Source organism: Monodelphis domestica, chromosome 3 (genome assembly GCF_027887165.1).
Source record: "Monodelphis domestica isolate mMonDom1 chromosome 3, mMonDom1.pri, whole genome shotgun sequence".
In the NCBI taxonomy this organism is placed as follows: domain Eukaryota; kingdom Metazoa; phylum Chordata; class Mammalia; order Didelphimorphia; family Didelphidae; genus Monodelphis; species Monodelphis domestica.
The window spans coordinates 412,123,949-412,148,169 of NC_077229.1; the positions used below are offsets into that span (position 1 = coordinate 412,123,949).

At 35.2% G+C, this 24,221-nt stretch overlaps 1 protein-coding gene and 1 long non-coding RNA gene across 2 annotated transcripts in view; one reads left to right on the forward strand and one right to left on the reverse strand.

Annotated features, from left to right (window-relative positions):
- Positions 1–23,652, forward strand: part of LOC130458484 (uncharacterized) — a 59,544-nt gene extending 35,892 nt beyond the window's left edge. Inside the window, exon 3 of the long non-coding RNA XR_008917825.1 lies at positions 21,797–23,652. This is a non-coding gene — a long non-coding RNA (uncharacterized LOC130458484). The remainder of the gene's footprint in view (positions 1–21,796) is intronic.
- RIT2 (Ras like without CAAX 2) overlaps positions 1,015–24,221 on the reverse strand; it is a 565,628-nt gene continuing 542,421 nt past the window's right edge. Inside the window, exon 5 of the mRNA XM_001362484.3 lies at positions 1,015–1,534. Within this exon, the coding sequence (XP_001362521.1) occupies positions 1,307–1,534 (228 nt within the window). The 3' untranslated portion in view covers positions 1,015–1,306. The remainder of the gene's footprint in view (positions 1,535–24,221) is intronic.

Here is a 24,221-nt window from a genome sequence, read left to right on the forward strand (position 1 = left end):
AGCATAACTAGCAAATTTTGCACTGAAGGCATATAGGGCATGCTCAAAAAAATTTCAAAGATAAAATCAATGAAGAAGAGGAAAAGCTTTAGGACTCCTCTCTATGGAGGAGGAGACTGAGTGTTTAGAAAACCACCTTCAGGAAGCTACTTCTGCTGGGGACTACAATGGGGATAGTGATTTTACTTGGGGGCTGAGATGGTTACAGTCAAGGTTGGAAGCCCATTATCTGGTAATTCCTGGTTTTAGCTGTTCCTTTTTCTAAATGGATATTAGATGCAGTTGTGTTCATGTTGCTGAAAGCCTATTAGTGCTGCCAGCATCCTTTAAATTTCAGTGCTCTCAGACATAGGATATTGAACTGCTTCCATCTCTGCTCACAATTAACTTACATGAATGACAAACTTTTTGAAAAAGTGGAAAATCTCAAAGTCAACAGGCTCAGACTAATGTAGGGAAGTACTTTGGGCCAAGTATTCTTTAAGCTATCTCTAAATTATACCTAGATACCCAAAGGTTCCATTTACACATAGGCCCAGACCTGCCTCAAGCAGTCTCTTTCTATAAGAAAATCTCCTTTCTGGAGGAATATATTCAGCTCCCACCACTGAAGGTCCCTGGCCTTTGTCCTCCTAAGAAACAAAGCATCTCTTCTCACGAAACTGGGCTGCTGAAGAGGTAGGAATAAGCAAGACCGAGCTAATTCCACTTTCTCCATTGTTCAATCCTTCACTAGTGACTGCTATTAATAATTCTCTAAGGCATTCCTGAAGCTCATCTGGGGTAGCACTCCAGAAGGAGGCTCAGTGATTGTTATGCTTCAGGAAAGATGAGGAGAGAGACTCCAGCCCTGAATGCTTTCCCGGGGTTCTTTATTATTTACTGAGCTTCGTGGTCTACAAACAATCCCCGTCTTATCAGGCAAAGGCAGATCCCAAGAGCCTTTTATCATTCTAGCTGTGATTTTGAATATTTCCTCCATAACTTGACAGCATACCAAATGAAGCTAGACTCTTTGAAGGGAAATGAGGCAATTGGAATGTCAATTTTATTTAGTGATATATTGTAAAAAATAAACAGCATATCCGGTAGATTGACAAAATCTATCCAAATCTTAAAGACAAAACAGAATCACCTCAGGAAATACAGATATGAAGATCTTGCTTTTACCTATAGGCAGAGTTGAATTAAAAGGGGGGATGTGGAGAATAAGAGGGTATGTAATGAATTGCTACTTCTGCAATTGTCAGACTGATCAGCTCTAGAGAGAGAAAGAGGAGTAGTCGGTTAGTCACAGGCTGAAGGGTCAGGTCATGTTTTCCCGTTTCTTCTTCAGAGAGCCCTTTAACTTTCTCCAAAGACTATCTTTTCTTTTCAACTTTTTCCCCATCAGCAATGGCATGGATTCTTTCTTGCGGATCTCCCTCACCAAGCCATAAAAAACATCATCAACGTAGAAGCGCAGGGCTGCAGATGTCTCAAAGAATGCACAGGTATATTCTCGGGCCAGACTCAAGCCTTCCTCAGTGGACACCTAAAACAAAAAAGGGTTGAATTATTGCTTTCTTAAGCAGCATAGATCTTGGTGACTTTTATTCATGAAAGGTTTGGGTTGAGATTAGTTTGAATCTATGTATGGAGAGATCAAGTGTATAGATTCATTAGTCATTTTGGGGCTATTAGGATGCTATTTCCATGTTACCTTGGGCCAATAACTATGCCATTATTGGCTTCATTTTTCTCATCAGTAAAATGGATTATTTGGACTCAATCATCTTTAAGTTTACTTCTTAACTTTAAATCCTATGATCTCATTACAGAAGATGTCATTTAATAGCTTATATGTTCCAGGAAGGGCTTTTTCAGCATCATTATCATGATTTGACCCCTATAACAACACTGATTCTTAAGGAGATTTCAGGTACATTGAAGCTTCTAAAGCCTAATTGAAGGAGTCCAAGAATTAAATCAAGATTAATCACAGTAATAAAAGGAATTTACATAACACATATTGCTGGTAATGCAAGTATTTAGATCTCCATTTTGCAGATAGAGAACCCAAGGCTTAGAGAATTTAAGGTATTTTGGTGAAGGAAACATGGCTACTAACTTTCTGAGCTAGGGAGTCTAATAATATATATGGGTGTAAAATACAGAAGAAAAACAACTGCTTGATCACATGAGTCAATGGGGATATGATTGGGGATGTAGATTCTAAATGATCACCCTAGTGCAAATATCAATAATAGGGAAATAGATCTTGATCAATGACATGTTAAACCCTGTAGAACTGTGCATCAGATACGGGAAGGGAGTGGGGGGAGGGGAGGTAAAGAACATGAGTCTTCTAACCATGGAAAAATATTCTAAATCATCTAATTAAATAAAATTATACATACACACACACACACACACACACACATATATATATATATATATATACATATATGGCTTTAATATTTAGGAAGCACTTAGTTCAGGTAGTGAATATATGATGATACCCATTATAGAGACAGAGAAACTGAGGTTTAGAGGCTAAGGTTACAGAGCTTCTAAGGTGGGACTCAAATATAGGTTCTCTAATTGACTGCCCAATGTTCTTTCTATTACACAATCAAGAAAAAAAGTCCAACCAGACTCTCCTCTGCCTCAAAAACAAACAAACAAACAAACACAAAAAAAAACTTGTCCTGATAAGAGAAAGGAAATATTTTATGGCCCAAGAGTCCTATCTCCTTAATGTAAGTGACCTTTCATGGGGAGAAAAAGCATTATGGCATCCACCAATTATTCCCTGCAATGCCATTACCCATCTGCCAGAGGAGATCTAAAAATAGTCACAGATGCATTAGGGATGAGGGCTTGGGTAGATCTACAAAGACAGGCTGTTTCAGCTGGGGCCCCAACTGCTGGTGGGAACCTTTGAGCATGCCCAGTAATTAAAGCATAATTTTCTACAATCTGCTGATTTTCAAAGCTTTGTATTGGTTTTTTTTTTTTAATTATTAGCTTTTCCTTTAATATGATTAAATGACACAAAAATGTAGGTGTACATGCACAACATATGTGCACACACATACATATATCCTTAATATTTTTTAAAGGAACATTGAAAAGGAAGCTGCAGTAATAACAATTACCTGGGAGCTTTATCATACCATGTGGCACAAAGGGAAATGGTTATACCTTTAAAACAGCCTATAATTACTAACCTTGGATAAGGAGAGATGGCCAGAAGGATGGGCTTTGTTTTTCATAGGAAGCTGTGCAAGCAAAACTTTCTCTCAGCTGAGCCTACTGGGCCTTATTAAGAGACTTGTATAAGGAAAGGGCAGTCTTTAGGATCTCTTGTCCTTTTTATTGTCTTTGTCTATGCCTCATTTGTTTTCATTAAGGAAGTTTTGCTACCAATGACACCCACAGTGGAATCCAAAGTAGTTTGGGAGATTTGGAGATTTTCATTTATTTCTGTGGGCATCAGAAAGCTTGGAATTCTGGATTGTTAATTATATTAACTTTTTGAAAAAAGAAAAACAGGAGTAATTTAATGGTGAAAGTATTAACGGAATGAAGAGCTCCCCCTTTACCAGTAGAGAGAGTGCAGGTCTTCATTTTTGGATATCTTTGATCAAAAATCATTTAAAAAGTTCATTCCTTATTTGTTAGCTAACTGCAAAATCAATTTGATCTTTATTCAATAAACATTTTATATGTACCTACTATGTTGATACACTAAGCTGAGGGTAAAAGTGGGAGGTGGGATAGGAGATAAAAGTTAAACTTTTGGTTCAAGAGAATTGTCACAAACAAATAATTACATTCATCTGCTTTAGAGGTTCTAATAAGGTGCTACTTGAGGTATGAGAGAGAAAATAACATTAATGATGGGGAGCAATCAGAAAATGTTTCAGGAAAGATAAATCATTTCAACTAGATTTTACAACTTATCTAATGGTTCAGTTGCCAGAGTCCGTATGTGTACACATGTAAATATGTATTGGTGTGTGTGTGTGTGTGTGTGTGTGTGTGTGTGTGTGTTTTGGGAAGGATTTAAATAAAAAGGAAATTGCATAAGCAAAGAGAAGGTGCAGGAATTTTTATAGAAGATTTTGATGAGTATAGAGAGTATAGACTAAAATGAAATAAGGTTGGAGAAGTAGATCAACAAGAGATTGTAGCATCAGACCTTGAACACTGCGTATATGGTGAGACACAGCTACACTATGCACAGGGTTGTGAATCTTCTTTCTGTTCCCAGATTCAACTGTAATCACTGGATAATAGTGATTATCTATTCCTTATGAGAAGAGTGGTCAGGGTTTCTGTGATCTTTTCTCACATATGCTTCATAAATGTCCATGTTTCATGGATAAAGCATGCATCTTCTTCCTAACTTTGCAGAATGACTTCAAATTAAACAATTTTCTCAACTGACTCTATAGGGAGACATTCCCTAACTTTCACTTTACAAATTTCAAGGAAAACAAAGAAACAAACTACTTTTCCTCAACCTTTTTGTTCTTGAAGCTATCACATTTCATGTAGTTTCTGTGAAAATGCTGAATCAAGGCATAGGCACACACACATCCATGTACACAAACATAGAAATACAAATAAAGATATACACATATACACAAGATTCTATAACATCCTCCCATTGAAAGCCCTCCATTTTTCCATTTATCTTCCCCTCACCTCAGGCTTTTAAATATTCTTTTTTTTCCCTTTTAGATATCATTATTGGATGAATAGAATGAACTTATTCATCAAAGAATATCTAAAAGTTTGCTCCTGTCTGTTTCCTCTCCCTGTTAGCTCTAGCATCTGAGCAGTTTGTTTCCCATAGCAGCATCTTTAAGTGGATCTGGCAGTTCAAGGAAACTCTTATTTCTCTTTATTTTGTGATTTTCCATCTTCCTCCAAGACAGATGGAATGGCTATGTCAAATTTCTATGGCAGTTTTGAAATATTTCCAATGACAAGAGAAAAGGATGAGATGAAACATGGGAACTCTGACCTTAAGATGAAGATTTGTGTTCTCATTAAAGCAGGGGGTAGCTAGGTGGCTGAGCAGTTTGAGAGCCAGGCCCAGAGACAGGAGGTACCATGTTCAAATCTGGCCTCAGACATTTCCTAAATTTGGGACCCTGGCCAAGTCACTTAACCTCTATTGTCTAGCTCTGATTGCTCTCCTGCCTTGGAACCAATACAGAGTATTGATTCTAAGATGGAAGGTAAAGGTTTTAAAGCAAATGAAAACAAAGAATGCATTGAAAGGTGAACTTGGAGGAGAAAGAGTATAAAAGCACCCACTATTGCAGGAGAAAAGATAGGTAGTAATATAAATCTTTTGTTAGATTGGTGACAATTATAGCAGAAGGGAAAGCACTCATCAAATGATATTGTGAAGACTTAATTCACAAGTTTTAGTGAAAAATAAAAAGTATCCAGCAAGTAAATAAAAGGAAATAGCAAACATAATACCAAAGAAAACTTAAATTTATTGATAAAATAATATCTGACATGCAAAAAGAAAATCAAATCCACCAAATCAAAAGTAAAAAAGAAGAATTGAGGCAACAATATAGATAATATATTGTTTAGCTTGAAATGTATCTGATATCAAGGACAGAAACTTAGATTTAAGTTCCAGTTGGGACATCTTAATTGTGTGAATATGTGTAAGTTTATTTAACAATTCTGTTCTTTGGTTTCTCCATCTATGAACTTGGAATAATATTGAACTGCTGAGAGATGCAATTTGCTAGGCTTTTGTGCAATGCAAATGTGTGATCACTAAAAAAATAATCATAAAAGATGAGTATGAGACTTCTCTTCATACTTTAATTCCTAACTCATTTTCTCCTTTGTTTAGTCAATTTGGATTAGTTTGATCACCAAAGGCATGAATAAATGCTTCAATATTTGTGACAATCTTATAGGTAACTCTTGAAGAGTTCCTATTTAGTTTTTTAACATCTCTTAACTTTTATGAAGTTTCTCTTTCTAATGAAATGAAATCTACCCTCTATTCAAAACTATCTACTCATTGGTCCAGATTCTACCCATGGTCTTCAGGAATAACAGATCTAATATCTCTTCAACCTGACAGCATTATGGTCAATTGAAAACCACTTTATGTTCTCCCACACTTGCCACTTCCCTTCTTCTCATGTTTTTTTTTTCTCTTGTTCAGACTATCCCATAATTCTTTAATTGATCATCATGTATCACGATTTAACATTCCCTCACTATACATATCACCATAGTATGCTGGTAGATGTTAAACAACAACCTCTATCTAAAAATATAATTATATGCAGAAAAAATATGTATTTTAATCTTCTTTATTTTCTTCATCACATTCTTCAGTCTAGACTTTCAACAAAACAATAGGCCAGCCTGTGATCTGTAGCATTTGCTAATTTTTGAGGTATAATTGGTCCTCTTAACCTTTTTGGAACTAACTCTACCATACCCCTACAGAAATCACCTACTTTTGGGTAAGTTCTTACTTGTTCATGTCCTCCTAAATGCACTCCCAAGAATTCTAGATGACACTTAAGCTATGGTCTAAAAACAGCAGAGATATTAGTGATGAAAATATTGAACAAAATGATAAAGTATTGAGGCCTGAGTTCACTCCATAGGAACATGCCTATCTGTTTGACAAAGATTCTTTGTCAGCAGAGGGAACCTCAGAGCCTTAGAGCTAGCTATTCTGAAGGCTGCTTCCTGAAAACAACCTGACTCAGATGAGGGGGAACCCAACACAGAGAGCAGGGAAACAGAGAGAGAAGGGGGGAGCCTGTAACCCCCTCGCTGGATCTTTCCATCTAAGTCTCACAGAAGGTCCCTGCCTCAGGGCATACTCAGTTCAACCCAGGGAAAGCTAATCCTATCAGGAGCCCACAAAGCTACGTGAATCCGCGACCCCTCCCCCCTCAGAATGCTGGGTCTTCTGGCAGGCAAAGGCATTAAAACACCTCGTGGAGAGTGCTGAGCCAGGCTCAGAGCGTGGAAGTAAGGCAACGGAGAAGCATCAGGAGGGAACTGAGGAGGGCAGTAACACAGAAACACCAAGAAGACAGAACAACAATAAATAAATAAATAAGAAAAAGACTTTGACTCTGGATAACTTCTATAGCAAAAATACCTAGAAATAGAAAATAGAACGGACAAGCTGCCTAGGGCTAAAACCTCTGAACACCAGACAGAGATAAAAAAAAGCTAGCCCTCCCCACTCAGATAGAGATGGCAAACTCCACAGAAGCACAAAAGCCTCAAAATTCCAAGAAAAACAAGAAGAAGGGGGTGACTTTGGACACATTTTATGGAGCAAAAATACAAAACACAGAGGAGATAGAAGAGGAAACACAAGCAAATGCTCTGAAACCTTCCAAAGGAAATGGAAACTCTCCACAAACCCATGAAGAATCTGAATCAGAAAGGATCAAAAAGATGGAAGCCATCTGAGAGGAAAAGTGGGAAAGAATGCAAAAGAAATTCACACATCTACAAAACCAGTTTGACCAAAGTGAAAAGGAAAACCAGGCTTTAAAGGTCAGAATTAGGCAACTTGAAGACAACAATCAAGAATTAATAAAGCAAAGCCAAAAGATGAAGATATTAGAAGAGAATATAAAATATCTCACTGACAAGGTCATAGACTTAGAAAATTTAAGAATAATTGGACTACCAGAAAAGCCAGAAATAAACAGCAAACTTGACATCGTAATACAAGATATAATCAAAGAAAATTGCCCAGAGATTTTAGAACAAGAGGGCAATACAGCCACTGAAAGAGTTCACAGAACACCCTCTACACTAAATCCCCAAAAGACAACTCCCAGGAATGGAATTGCCAAATTCCAAAGCTTTCAAGCAAAAGAAAAAAAATCTTACAAGAAGGCAGAAAAAGACAATTTAGATATAAAGGAATGTCAATCAGGGTCACACAAGACCTTGCAAGTTCCACTCTGAATGACCATAAGGCATGGAACATGATTTTCAGAAAGGCAAGAGAGCTGGGCCTTCAACTAAGAATCAGCTAACCATCAAACTGACTATATACTTCCAAGGGAAAGTATGGGCATTCAAAAAAATAGAAGATTTCCAAGTTTTTGTAAAGAAAAGACCAGAGCTCTGTGGAAAGTTCAATATCAAAAAACAAAGAGCATGGAATACCTGAAAAGGTAAATATGAAGGAAAGTGAAAAGGTGAAAAATGTTATCTTTTTCTTTTACTCAAACTCTCTTCTATAAGGACTACATTCATATCAATCTATGTATATTAACATGTGGGGGAAATGTAATGTGTAAATAGGGGGAAAAGAAAGACCAAATAGAATAATCTTTCTCACACAAAGATTCACACAGGAAGGGGAGGGGAAGAAAACTCCTATAAGAAGGAGAGGAAGAGAGTTTTAACTTAAAACCTTACTCTCAGGGAAATCAACACTGAGAGGGAAGAACATCCAGATCCATTGGGATCTTGAATTCTATCTTACCCAACAAGGGAAGGGAGAAGGGAAAACCAAGGTGGGTAGGGTGGAGGGAACACAAAAAAGGGAGGGAAGAAGAGGGGGGAGGGGGAGAGAACAAAAAGGGAGGGACTAGAAGGGGAAACATATCAAGGGAGGGGACAAGGGGGACTGATTTAAAGTAAATCACTGGACTAAAAGGTAGAGCTGAAGAAAAAAGGTTAGAATTAGGGAAGGATATCAAAAATGCCAGGGAGTCCACAAGTGACAATCATAAGTTTGAATGTGAATGGGATGAACTCACCCACAAAACGTAGACAAATAGCAGAATGAATTAGAATCCAAAACCCTACCATATGTTGTCTTCAAGAAACACACATGAGGTGGGTAGACACCCAAAAGGTCAGAATTAAAGGATGGAGTAAGACCTTCTGGGCCTCAACTGACAGAAAGAAGGCAGGAGTGGCAATCATGATATCTGATAAAGCCAAAGCAAAAATAGACCTGATCAAAAGGGATAGGGAAAGTAATTATATTTTGTTAAAAGGGACTTTAGATAATGAGGAAGTATCACTAATCAACATGTATGCACCAAATAATATAGCATCCAAATTTCTAATGGAGAAACTAGGAGAATTGAAGGAAGAAATAGACAGTAAAACAATATTAGAGGGAGACTTGAACCAACCATTATAAAATTTAGATAAATCAAATCAAAAAATAAATAAGAAAGAGGTAAAAGAAGTGAATGAAATCTTAGAAAAATTAGAATTAATAGACATATGGAGAAAAATAAATAGGGATAAAAAGGAATACACCTTCTTCTCAGCACCACATGACACATTCACAAAGATTGACCATACATTAAGTCACAGAAACATGGCACACAAATGCATAAAAGCAGAAATAATAAATGTAGCCTTTTCAGATCAAAAGGCAATAAAAATAATGATCAGTAATGGTACATGGAAAACCAAATAAAAAACTAATTGGAAATTAAACAATATGATACTCCAAAATTGTTTAGTTAGAGAAGAAATCATAAAAATAATTAATAATTTCATCGAGGAAAATGACAATGGTGAGACATCCTTTCAAACCTTTTGGGATGCAGCCAAAAAGGTTATCAGAGGTAAATTCATATCCCTGAGTGCATATATTAACAAACAAGGGAGAGCAGAGATCAATCAATTGGAAATGCAAATAAAAACTCAAAAGTCATCAAATTAAAACCCCCCAGCAGAAAACCAAACTAGAAATCCTAAAAATTAAGGGAGATATTAATAAAATCAAAAGTGACAGAACTATTGATTTAATAAATAAGACAAGAAACTGGTACTTTGAAAAAACAAACAAAATAGACAAAATCCTGGTCAATCTAATTAAAAAAAAGGAAAGAAGAAAATCAAATTAACGGCATCAAAGATGAAAAGGGGGACATCACCTCCGATGAAGAGGAAATTAAGGCAATCAGTAAAAATTACTTTGCACAATTATATGGCAATAAATACACCAATTTAGGTGATATGGATGAATATATAAAAAAATACAAACTGCCTAGACTAATAGAAGAAGAAATAGAATTCTTAAATAATCCCATATCAGAAAATGAAATCCAACAAGCCATCAAAGAACTTCCTAAGAAAAAATCCCCAGAGCCTGATGGATTCACCAGTGAATTCTATCAAACATTCAGAGAACAGTTAATCCCAATACTATACAAACTATTTGGCATAATAAGCAAAGAGGGAGTTCTACCAAACTCCTTTTATGACACAAATATGGTACTGATTCCAAAACCAGGCAGGTCAAAAACAGAGAAAGAAAACTATAGACCAATCTCCCTAATGAATATAGATGCAAAAATCTTAAATAGGATACTAGCAAAAAGACTCTAGCAAGTGATCAGAAGGGTCATCCAACATGATCAAGTAGGATTTATACCAGGGATGCAGGGCTGGTTCAATATTAGGAAAACCATCCACATAATTGACCACATCAACAAGCAAACCAACAAGAACCACATGATTATCTCAATAGATGCAGAAAAAGCCTTTGATAAAATACAACACCCATTCCTATTAAAAACACTAGTAAGCATAGAAATAGAAGGGCCATTCCTAAAAATAATAAACAGTATATATTTAAAACTATCAGCAAGCATCATCTTCAATGGGGATAAACTAGATGCATTCCCAATGAGATCTGGAGTGAAACAAGGATGCCCATGATCACCTCTATTGTTTAACATTGTACTAGAAACATTACCTTTAGCAATTAGAGGGGGAAAGAAATTGAAGCTAAGAATATAAGCATTGAGGAGACTAAACTATCACTCTTTGCAGATGATATGATGGTTGACTTAAAGAATCCTAGAGAATCAATTAAGAAGCTAGTGGAAACAATCAACAACTTTAGCAAAGTTGCAGGATATAAAATAAACCCCCATAAATCATCAGGATTTTTATGTATTTCAAATACATCTCAGAAGCAAGAAGTAGAAAGAGAAATTCCAGTAAAAATCACCTGGGACAATATAAAATATTTAGGGATTTATTTGCAGACAAACATAGGAATTATATGAACACAACTACAAAACATGATTACATGATTAAAAGTATATCTAAACAATAGGAAAAACATTAATTGCTCATGGGTAGCATGACCTAACATAATAAAAATGACAATCCTACCCAAATTAATTTACATTTACTCTCATACCTATCAAACTACCAAGTAATTTTTTTACTAAGTTAGAAAAAAGCATAACAAAGTTCATTTGTAAGAACAAAAGATCAAGAATATCAAGGGAAATAATGAAAAAAAAAGTGAAGGAGGGAAGCCTAGCAGTACCAGATCTTAAACTGTACTATAAACCAGAGGTTATCAAAACAATATATTTCTGGCTAAGAGATAGAAGAGAGGATCAGTGGAATTGATTTGGGTTTAAATGACCTCAGCAAGACAGTAAATCCAAAAATCCCAGCTTTTTGGACCAAAATGCACTATTTGACAAAAACTTCTGGAGATAATGGAAAATAGTCTGGGGGAGATTAAGTGTATATCAATATCTCACACCCTACACCAAGATAAATTCAGAATGGGTAAATTACTTTAATATAAAGAAGGAAACTATAATTAAATTAGATGAACAAAGAAGTGTTTACCTGTCAGATTTATGGGAAAGAAATGATTTTAAGATCAAGCAAGAGATAGAGAATATTACAAAATGTAAAATGAATAACTTTGATTACATTAAATTAAAAATATTTTTACAAACAAAACCAATGTAACCAAAATTAGAAGGGAAGCAATAAATTGGGGAAAAAAATCTTTATAACAAAAACCTCTGACAAAGGTCTAATTACTCAAATTTATAAGGAGCTAAATTAATTGAACAGAAAATCAAGTCATTCTTCAATTGAAAAATGGGCAAAGGAGAAGAATAGACAATTTTCAGATAAAGAAATCAAAACTATCAAAAAGCACATGAAAAAGTATTTTAAATCTGTTATAATTAAAGAATTGCAAATCAAAACAACTCTGAAATACCTCCTCATACCTAGCAGATTGACCAACATGAGAGCAAAGGAAATAAATTGGAAAAATTGGGACATTAATGCATTGCTGGTGGAGTTGGGAATTAATCCAACTATTCTGGAAGGTAATTTGGAACCATGATCAAAGGATTTTAAAAGACTGCCTGCCCTTTGATCCATTCATACCACTGCTGGGTTTATACCCCAAAGAGACAAGGAAAAAGACTTGTAAAAAATATTCATAGTCACGCTCTTTGTGGTGGCAAAAAAAATTGGAAAATGAGGGGATGCCCTCTGATTGGGGAATGGCTGAAAAAATTGTGGTATCTGTTGTTGATGGAAATCTATTGTGCTAAAAGGAATAATGAATTGGAGGAATTCCATGTGAACTGGAACAACCTCCAGGAATTGATGCAGAGTAAAGGGAGCAGAAAACAGGAGAAAATTGTACACAGAGATAGATACACTGTGGCACAATCAAATGTAATGGACTCCTCTACTAGTAGCAATGCAATGATCCAGGACAATTCTGAGGGACTTATGAGAAAAAACACTATCCACGTCCAGATAAAGAACTGTGGGAATAGAAACACAGAAGAAAACAACTACTTCATCACATGGTTAAATGGGGATATGATTGGGGATGTTAACTCTAAATGTTCACTATAGTGCAAATATTAATAATATGGAAATCTGTCTTGATCAATGACACATGTAAAACCCAGTGTAATTGCTTGTTGGCTATAGAATGGGAGTGGGAAGAGGGGAGGGAAAGAACATGAATCATGTAACTATAGAAATATTCTAAATTAATTAATTAAATAAACTTTTAAAAATGATATACACATAATATCTCATCTAACTATCACCATAATTTTGTTAGTTACTAAAAGTATTATTATTATCATTTTGTAAATGAGGGTATTGTGTCTCTGAGAAGTTTATTGTCTTGCAAGTAGAATCACAGATAATGAATGTTAGAAATGTGATATAAAACTAGGCCACCACTGATCTGATCAAGGGTCTTTCCAGTGGTTTGTCAACCAATACATCTCTCTCATTTTATATTTTGAATTCTTCAACTCAGAAAAGTATAATGACTTGCCCATAGTCACAGTCAGCAAAAGAATCAGATTTTCCACACAAGTCTTCTGAAATGTTACATTTCATGGCTAATATTCTTTCAATCACACTGTTCTTGAGGACAAGGGCCTCATAAAGGCAAAGGCCATCAAAATAAGTAACGAAGACTATACAGAAGTTCTAATCAATTTAATAACAGGAAAATAGAAATATATGTGTAAATTTGTTAAAATGGAAAGCTGTGTGACCTCATGAAAGATGGATGGTCCATGTCATGATATGTACTAATTTTTATCAATATTAAAAAAAATTGTAGCAACATGTCATATATCTCTATCCAAAGAGCTCCCCTATTTTCTGTTGCTATTGATATTGAAAATCTTTGATAAGTTGCTTGTGGAAAAGAGATATATTGTCATATAACAGAGTAGACTTCTAGATGTGATCAGGGTAAACTCTATATTTGGCATCTAGTGTGTCTGGAAGATGGTTCTTGTTGACCTAGTACTTAGTTTCCTCACCTCTACAATAGAGTGAGTAGTAACTGACATTGATATCTGTAGGATAGAGTTAAAACACTCAGTTTTATGCATCTGCTTTTAAAACAGGAAAGGACTCAATTGATCAATGAGTTATGCCTGCTATGAAAAGGCACTGGGCTCCACTTCTTTTTGTTTCATATCCTGTTCTGGGAAGAGTGTGATTAAACAAAGAGGAAAGCAAAAAATAATAAACAGCATATATATATATATATATATATATATATATATATATATATATATATATATATATATACATGGACTTTCTGAGCTATAGCAACAGAAAATGGCTCTAGGGCAGAGGGTTTAGGATGCTTTGTTCAGTAGAATATTTGAAATCCCCAAGGTCTTATGCTTTTCATTTGAAAAAATCTGGTGAGTTGATTGGGAGAAGGGAGAGGAGGAGAGGAAGAGAAAAGGGAAGGTTGCCATAGCAGCCAATATTTTATACAAAGAGGTAAAAAGAAGATTAATACAGAAACATTTGCCAATAGCAAGCAATGTCTGGAAAATTTTTGCTTCTTTTATCTTAAGAATTCCAAATTTTGTCAATGCTATTATACACGCATCTGTGTATATTTGGATAGTCAAAGAGCCAGATGGATGTATAGATTTAGTACAATTATGTATATATTTTAGAACTAGAGGACTTGAAAGCTGAAAGAGTCCTTAAACATGGTAAAATCCAATTCCCTCCTTTTCTGGAAAAGGAAATAAGGTTTCAAAAATGTTATATGTGTTGTCCAAATTTACATAGCTAATTATTAGCTAGATCTGGTCTAGAATTCATCACTTCACACTCAGGTATTTTTTTTTTACCCTGCACATATCTCTCATCTTCCTTCTCTACATCTCTCATTCTCCTCTCCTCCCTACTTTCCTCTACCTTTTCATTTCCCCCTCTTTTTTCTCTTTCTCTGTATTCCTTTTCTTCTTCTTTTCCTTCCCCTCCTCTTTTCCATCTCTCCCTCTCCCCCTCTGAATTGAAATTATAATTGTTATTCCTTCAACTACTCCAACATTTAGAATAGTAATTTAGCATATAACTAACCAGTGTAGTATAACAATAGGTAAAAGGAATTGAATGTAATGAGGAACATAGAAACCACTTGCAAAAACTGCCTCATAAATTAATTTTATCCACACCAAGAGTGTATGTAATAAATTAGGAGAAATCAGCTAGCCCCACCCTCCCAAAAATAATGGCCTCTTTGTTTTAATAGCAGTCCCTCATCTTATATGCTGCAGATAAGTTTCAAACATGAGCAGTAAAACCTGAATGGGGAAAATAAACTATTTAAATAAGACAAGTCTAAGCTGGTACTTATAACTCATTGGTTATGTTAATCTCTTACTTGATATATTAAAGAATGCACCCTAAGGTATATGGGGAAAAAGTTTAGCTATATCCCCTCAGAACCCTATAAGAATGGAACCTTCAAATCCCATCCCTGGAGCATACCTCTACCTGTCTTTGGCCCATACTGCCTCAGTGCTCTCAGATCCCATCCACATCCACATTTACCAAAGTGCCTTCATGTGTCCTTCTCCCTCCATATCCCTTCCCAGGACAGGGCCTCTTTCTCATACCCTAGTTCCCACATCCCAACAATCTACCACATTACCCTTTGTGACTTATTTAATAAAGTGTGATCTTTCCCTGCAAGTTTTCAAAAATTGGGCTTGTTTTTCTGACCAACCAGGAACTCTACTGTGGTCCTTTATCTTTTAGGCTTAAGCCAATTGCACCCTAGTTTGGGATTATAGTAGAACCTGGTATTGGGTGCAAAGGGATTCTTGAACACACTGAGAGAAATCAAAGGTGGACAGGGAACCCAGTGTCCCACCTCCAGGAGGAACCTTTCCATAGTAGGGTTGTTATAGAAAACCCTCCCTCTCTCCTTTACCATTTTCCTTTCTACTTCCTTCTTCTCCCTGCCATTCATTTCTATTTCATTCTTTCTTACTACCTCTCCTATACTTTCTCTCTCCCTTCTCTCCAATCCCTCCAAAAGCTACACTTCCATGTAATACATCATTAGATGCAAATACTATACATGGAAATCTTACATATTTATGTTTAGAGTAAAAGGTAAGTAAAGACTCTTGAAAGTTAAAAATATTTTAATAAATAAAATCAATGCCGTGAAGATTAAAAGGAAAGCAGTAAAATGTGAACAAAATACAATACAGTTTCTCTTGACTCATATCTCAAATATGAAGATAAATGTGTCAAATTTACAAAAATGTGAATTATTCCCCAAATTAGTAAATGAACAAAGGATAGAAGAAATACAAGCTAAATTATATATATATATTATCATATGAAAAATGCTCTAAATTGCTACTTATTGGAGGAATGCAAATTAAAGGAACTCTCAGATATTGCCTCACACCTATCAGATTGACTAATAAAACAAAAAAGGAAAATGACAAATATTGGAAGGAATATAGAAAAATTGGGACATGAATACACTCTTAGTGTTGTGATCTGATCCAACCGTTTTGCAGAGCAATTTGGAACTATTCTGTTATAATCATATGGTACAACTCATTAATTTATTCCCAAATGAATATGTCCTCTTAGTTTTCATTACTTTACCACACCCAAAAGAGCTACTTTAAGCATTCCAGTACATTACTGTCATTTTTCCTTTACTTTGATCTCTTTGGGATGCAGATAGTAGCAGTATTGTTTGGTCAAAGGGTATATACAATTTTATAGCCCTTTTAGCATTGGTCTAAGTCATTTTCCACAACTGTTGAAATAGTTCACAATCCCTAGAAGTGCAGTACTATATCTCTATGTTTCCTAATAGTAATATTAACAATAATAATAGCTAATATTCATATAGTGTTTACTCTGGGATAGTGTAACATTTAAATTAGTTTCTCTACTAAAAGTATTATATTTTAGAGGTTTATCAAAGATTATTAGAAATCAAGGATAAAGAAATACAAAATAAGAAAGCACGTGCCCAGGGCTGATCAGCCCGTTCACAATTTACTTACTACATCTTGAGAACTTCATGTGCTTAGAAGCTGAATCAGAGAGACCCAAAGTAGGCGGAGAGACCCTTTAAATAATATTTTGTGATCTCGCACCCAGGTGAGGACTCAGGTGAGATTATAGGGAATTCTGGGAACTACCAAGGACTTCTGGTGATTGAAGTCTGGGGTTCAAATCTCCATTTTTACATTTCTCCATTTTTACGTTTCTCCATTTTGATCATTTGGGAAAGCAGTTTCCCCACAAGGATCATGAAAACATAACCAACTTAAATATAATAATTTGGGGATAAGAGGAAAAAAGAACAAAACTAATAATTGCTAGATGCATTGACAAAAAGCCAATTAAGGGGCAGTCCCCTTTGGCATGAAAGTAAAAATACAAATAAATGTTCAATCAACCACACCCAAAGTTCATTCTTGATTTTCTTGTGCAGCTGTGGTCTGGAGGCATCTTCATGGTGTCTTTTCCAAACAGTTCAGTTTCTGGATTTTGAATGGTAGCACTTTTCTTAACCTAAAATTCTTCTCAAAAGGAATTTAAACTTTGCAATTTAAAATAATAATATATTTACATTCCCCCTTGAAGAGGGTGATTGAAAAGCATGTATCAGTTAGGGATGCATGGCTGAGTTATGAAGTATATGAATCACTTGGCAAGAGAAATTAAAAAGACATCAGAAAAAATTCCAATAAAAAAGATAATTTCTGGATGAAAATATAGACTATCAAAGTCTTATGTGTAAAAATTCCAAGTAAAGGAAAAATAAATCTATAATAGTTCCTTGAATTAGGGTTCAATTAAAATGATATAAGCAAGTAAACATTTACCCAATCAGTAGCCAGGACTACAGAAAGTTTGACACACTATGAAAGACAGAAAAGGGACTAGATTATAAGAGCCAAGTAGGAGCCAAGTTAGGGATACTCATCTGTAAGTATTTTCACAAAGAGTGTAGATACAAGGAAGGCCTACGTCTTAATGTATGTTAAGCATCACAACCTTGAGTCTTCACACTAGGTTCAAGTCTTTGTATTGGCTAAGAAGTGCATCAATCCTTCCAGGATTGGCTTATTTGTTGGCATATGTGCTCTTTTGGTACAATTCAGGTTTAGCTTTGTGTTTCTTTGGCCCTGTGAAATGGCTCTTATGTATATCTTGTCCTGGAATCAGACAGAATCATTAAGCAAAGTCCCATAATTTTTTAAAAACAATTAGTGGCCTCATTTTTATAGTCTCAAGCTTTTGGGACATGCATTGACATTATAGCAAATGTATTTTAAACATATTCCTGCTAAATCAAAAAGTTAAAGAAAATCTTAATACTGGAGACATGTTCTTCAACTATAAAAAGGAGAGGGAAAAACTGAAATAGTATTTTGCACATGCAAGAAAAATATAATAAAAGAGTTTTAAAAATAAAAATATAGCTTATAATCATTGACACACTGTGTCAGCTAAGGAAATATAGAATATAAGGCTTTCTCACCAAACATGAGATCCATTTCCTCTTCATATCTGGCCATGATCCACTGTGAGTACAAGCAAATGAATTTTACAAAGTAACAGGTGTTTTTATTTTATAAAGAACAGAATTACAAATATGTAGGTATCAATATCCCTCAAATTCTCAATAGTCCAGTTAATTACAATAGCAAAAAAGCCACTATCATATTTCACATAAGTTGCTGCATGGCATTTTTAAAATCCTATGAACTGATGGATATTTGTCACAATTTTTACAAACCTTTCAACCTTGGTAAATATATATTTTAAACACAGTAAAACTTATTTGGGGTTTAGAACATCCTCAAGAAATCTAGATATCATTACAAAAATGTGACAGAGCCTAGGAAAACCTCAAACCACTGTACTGTTGATGTTGGGTTAAGTGAGCTGAAGAGTTATAAATGAGAGATGCTCCTCTTTTGGGAGTGCGCCAAGGGTACTATTTGCCATGGGATTAACTTCCCAGCTTCCATTCACATTTTTATAAATGTGGGAGTTGGGGATGAAATTTGTGTTTCACTTCAGCTACTAAAATGGACCTTACCTGGCAGGCAAAATGACCAGGGATTGTTAAGAAAAATTCTAAAAATCACCTCTAAGGAACCCTTAAAATCAATTTGAGGTATTTAGCTCATTAAATTTTCCAAAGGTTGTGCAGTTGTAACCAGTTCTGATGAAGTCCATCTATTCTCTTTGTGACAATTTACAAATTCAAAACAGAAAAGCTGTTTTTATATATGGGCTTCTTCAATATTTTTTTTTCAGTATAGCTATAGGGAAAACAGCAACAGAATATAACAGTAGTTAAACCCCAATAGATTAAAATGATTCAATGTAACAGAATAGTATTGAATACATTAATATATGAACTTAAAACGAATAAAATTAAATCTTAAAGCAATCAGAAAAATGCAATAGAATACAGAGATTTTTATAAAACATTAGAGTCCAAAATGCTTTAAAAATATAACCTCCAGTCTCTTTAAAGTTCCTTGGTATTTTTTTTTTAATTATCCATTTAGATGCCTATTGTCAGAAGGCAGAAAATTGGTAATAGATATGTAATGGGGGTCAAATAACCTGCCTAGGGCCACACTGCCAGGAAGTGTCTGAGGCCAGATAACCCAGGACCTCCCATCTCTAGACCTGGCTCTCAATCCACTGAGCCACTGAGGTGCCTCCCCATTGTGAGGGTGGTTTTCTGGAATCTCAAATTGGTCCAAAGAATTTCAGGGAGTTGAAATTCTCTCCTGACTCCCAGGTGAGCTAAATAAAAGAATCAATGCAGTCAAAAGATATCCTTTTAAAACAGCCATGCTTGTAACTTCCTGTTTGGAAAAGTCTCTACCTTCTCTTTGTCCCCCCCACCATTTGTACCAGCTGGTGGAAGTGAGTCCTGGGGCTGGAGCGATGAGTGATCTGCTTGGAGGCCAGAGTTGCTGGGTCTGGGCGGGTAAGGACCGGGAGAGCAGACAGGAGTGCAAAAGCAAGCAGGCAGCAGACGGGCCAGGCTGGGCCAGGCTGGGCCGAGCCAGGCCAGGCCGGGCGGGTAGGTTGGGATCAGGCAAGAGATATTGAATCAAGAAGGTCTGAAGCAGATGGCTACAGGTAGGAGCACAGGCAAGCAGGCTCAACCTTATCAAGATGCTTTTCTAAAAAGCCTTGGAGAAACGTGGCTTAGAAATCATTATCTAGGCTATCTTCTTTTAAAAAAAATTGAGAAGTTCTCATCCAATTTAGTGTTTGTCATTAAATATAACAGTTAGTTTCTCTACTAAAAGTATTATATTTTAGAGGTTTATTAAAGATTATTAGAAATCAAGGATAAATACAAAATAAGAAAGCACATGCCCAGGGATGATCAGCCCGTTCACAATTCACTTACTACATCTTGAGAGCTGTGTGTGCTTCAAAATGGAAACAGAGAGTTGTGAAGTAGGCGGAGAGGCCTTTTAAATAATAATTTGTGATCTCACACTCAGGTGAGGCCTCAGGTGAGATTATAGGGAATTCTGGGAACTACCAAGGACTTCTGGGGATTGAAGTCTGGGGTTCAAATCTCCATTTTTACACAGGCACTGTGCTAAGTCCTTTACAATCTTTATATTATTTGATCCTCTCAAAAACTTTGAGAGGTAAGTGCTACTATTATTATCATTTCAATGATGAGAAAACTAAGGAAAAAAGAGGTTGGGACATAACAAGGATTGGGCACATGGCAAGTAAGTATCTAAGACAAGATTTGAATTCAGATCTTCCTAACGCCAGTCTGCTCATTCTATTCATTGAACCAAACTTTTCTGTAATGTTAGTCAATCTGAAAGGTGTGAGACTGTACTATTAAACTAGCTTTAATTAGTATTTTCTTAATTACTAGCAATTTATATCATTTTATATATGTATGTTGATAACTTTGACTTATTTTTATAAAAATTACCTTTTTATATGTTTTGAGCAGATATCAAATTGGAAGTTGATCTTAGTTTTATTAATTGACATAGTTCCCCATATATTTGAGAAATATTTATCTCCTTTATTGGAGAAACTTGCTATAGTTCTTCCCCAAGTTTTCTGTTTTTCTTCTAATTTTAGATTTATTGCATTTTCTTTTGCAAAAACTTTTAAAACTTAATTTTTATCCAATTTACACCACATGATTGTTGCTCACCTCTTGTTGTTCACTTATCCATAAATCTGGTGGTCATTTTTCTTCATTTGCTGCCCTCATTTGCTTATAGTATCATAAACCATTATACTACCTCTAACAGAAAAAGCATCATAAAATGTATATTACTAATTCTATGATATTGGACAAGTCATTATCTTCCTGTAACACTTAATACCCAATTGCAATTCTTCATATATATATATATATACATATATATATATATATATATATGAATACACACAAAAACATAGTGTTTAAACAGGAACATCTTATATTTTGTCCTTTAAATCATATTATCGTTAATTATTTTAGTCTTTTTCTGTATTTTTGCTACAATAAACATATTGATGCTATAGTTTCTTAGTTATTAACATCAGCACAGCATTACTTTATTGGCCAAGATATTGTCATCAAGATATAGATTATAGAATTTCAATGCTAGATAAGATTTTGCAGGTCATTTAGTCAATTCCTTTCCCTTTTATGGCAAATACATTGATGCTTAGGGAGATAGGATGGGAATCTAATATCATAGAACTAGATAGTTAGAGATTCCAAACCAGAATGTTTCCTGATTATTAATTCATCTTCCTTTTCCCTGTGTTTCATGATTCTTAATTTATATTTCTTTCTATTATTTTTCCATTAAAAAAGAATTTAGAGGTGACCTAGACAAACTCTATTTTATAAACAAAGAAACTTCAGTCTCATTGAAGTGAAGTGGCTTGCTCAGACTCTCATAAAGCACAGTGCTTGGTGCATAGTGGGTGGCTTAGCAAGTGCTTATTGATTAACCAATGGGACTGACTTTTTCAGTAGCCAGAGTTATCATTTGGGAGACTCAACAGCAAGTTTCTCAACAGAAAAAAATAATGACTCCACATGACACTTTCCCTTTAGACATGTTTGTTATATTTGGATGCAAGTGACTACAGAGATGATAATTGTTTTTTTTTTAATTTACAGGGAAGAAAAAGGGGGAAATGCACATTCAAGGTGTTGTTAATCTCTTCTACCTTTCAGCTTTCAAACTCAAGACCTTCTGTCCTTTCCAAAGCGATGATTTGGTTCTTCATCCTTGCCTCAGGACCCTGTCGTGCTTCTGTGAAAAGGGGAACTTTGACATGTCTAGTCAAAACCAGCAACCTCTGTGATTGCTCCTTCATGTCAGCAACACCTGTTTTCTTTTCAAGTTCTTGGTCATGTCAGAACATGCTGCAAAATGATACTATTACTGCTACTGGCTTGTCAGTTATCTGACAGTGATGTGGGCTGGTAGTGGGCAGGAAGGGGTAGTAATAGGAACAGGATCCTCATACTCTGAAATCTTGCATTTCTTGCTAGTTAGCATTTGTTAAACAAATGCAACACCTGTATTTTCAGCATTAATCAAACAGGAACTGCATATTGTTCAATTATTCACTCTGTACCAGATTGGTAATATTCTATGCTAGACATCAGCTTTATACCTACTCTGTTTTATTAATTGCTTACATTTTTCTTAGAAATAATTACACATAGTGTTTCTCCAATGTAACATATACCCTTTCTGTACCATATCCATTTCCACTTTGGAAGGGCATCAAGACCTCTCCCTGACAAATGATGACAAGGTGGACAATGGAGGAACTTGGAACCTGCACACTAAGACCTCCAATCTTGTACATGCTCCTTATTCCCTAACCTACTAGCCCTTGGGCTTATCCATTGGCCCTAAGACTACCTGAGTAGCCCCCAGACTATACCACCAGCTATTACACCACCATAAACTTCTTCAAATAAAATTATTTTCTTACTTCTGGACTGAATGGAGTTTGAGTCTCACATTCTTGAGATGATACCCTGCTACAAATTTGGGTATATTCCTCCCACATCAATAGTAAAGCCTCCTATAAGGCAATAGGAAATATATTCAGCAGCAGGCCCAGTGATAATGCTTCAGGACTAGTTCTGTTTCATGTCCATGTCCCAAATGATGTGCCTGAGGAACTACTTAGAGTTTCTGTCCTTGATTCCACTGTTGGAAAACTTGGTTATGTGCTTTATTTTTATCACTCTCCTTTTTTACTATGTTTAGTTTTATAAATGCCTTGTTGACTCATTTCATTGATAATTTTTCCAAGTTAATGGGCTGTTGGAAAAAAATAGGCTATGGAATCAGAAAATTCATAGGATCTTAGAACCATAAAATCTTTAACACATTCTGGCCAAATTTTCTATCCAGTGTTGAAAGCACTATGATGACATCTCTACCATCTAGATTTTCTTGCATAGATAAAAGTTTTCTGAGGCAATCCAGTCAATTTAAGGACAGTTTGAATTGTTCATAGGATCTTTCTGTTTTGAATTAAGATGTGCCTCCTCCTGATTTTTACCATTCATTACTCTCCTTCTCCCAATCCCCACAGAAAATAAATATCATGAAATATAGTGAAAGGAAAGTGAAATAGAAGTAGCCTAGCTTTTCCTCCATAAGACAGCCCCTAATGCATTTGCAAAGAATAAGCATGTCTCTACCTAAGACCTTCTTGACTAATTTCATGTAGTAATTTAGGCTGATAGTGATAACAACTTTCTGCTATTCAAAAGGTAGTTCTTATTCTAGAGGATCTTTGAGGGGGAAAATGACCCAGAGAGAAGAAACAGATGGTCACTGTCTGATTTTTTCTTATAAACTGTACATGACTAAAAACCTTTCTTGACTGAAAAACCATTTACTTTTCTAATAAACATGGATATGCAATAAGAAGAAAATGTATGGCAAATGTGAAAAGTTTTAAGGCTAAATTTAATAAATTCTGTAAAAGAACAAAGGGAAGAAAACTAGACTTTTGGGGTATATTTTCCTATAATAAAACCTAAAAAGAAGAAATAATGACTAAACATGTATTATATGAAGCTATGTATTCAAGGTAATACTATATTTAAAGTCAGCAGATTATTGATTTCAAATTCTGATTCTGTCACTTAAAAGTTTTCTTAACCTTCTTCAGTCTCAATTTCTTCATCTAGAAAATTGGTATTACTTTCACCATCTTTCTCACATGGTCATTCTTAGGAAGTATGTTGTTATCCTGACAGAACAGTCCTGGGTCTGGTTCAGAATAATTGATTTATAAATATTTGTTGATAGATTATTCTTATAAATGATTATTTTTGTCATAATGAGTGATTGAATGGTACTACTTTAGACAGGAAATTGCTGTCATAATAGTCATAATTGATTTACCTTTTTCCTCTTATGCAAAGAAGTTCCTTTTGTCACCATCCCTTAAGCATATTTGTCACTGGAAAACACCAAATCATTTCATGTTGTGGTAGAGGTATGGAGAGAGAGAGAGGACTTGCAAGCCAACATGCAAGAAACAAATCTGGGGACCTGACCTGACTG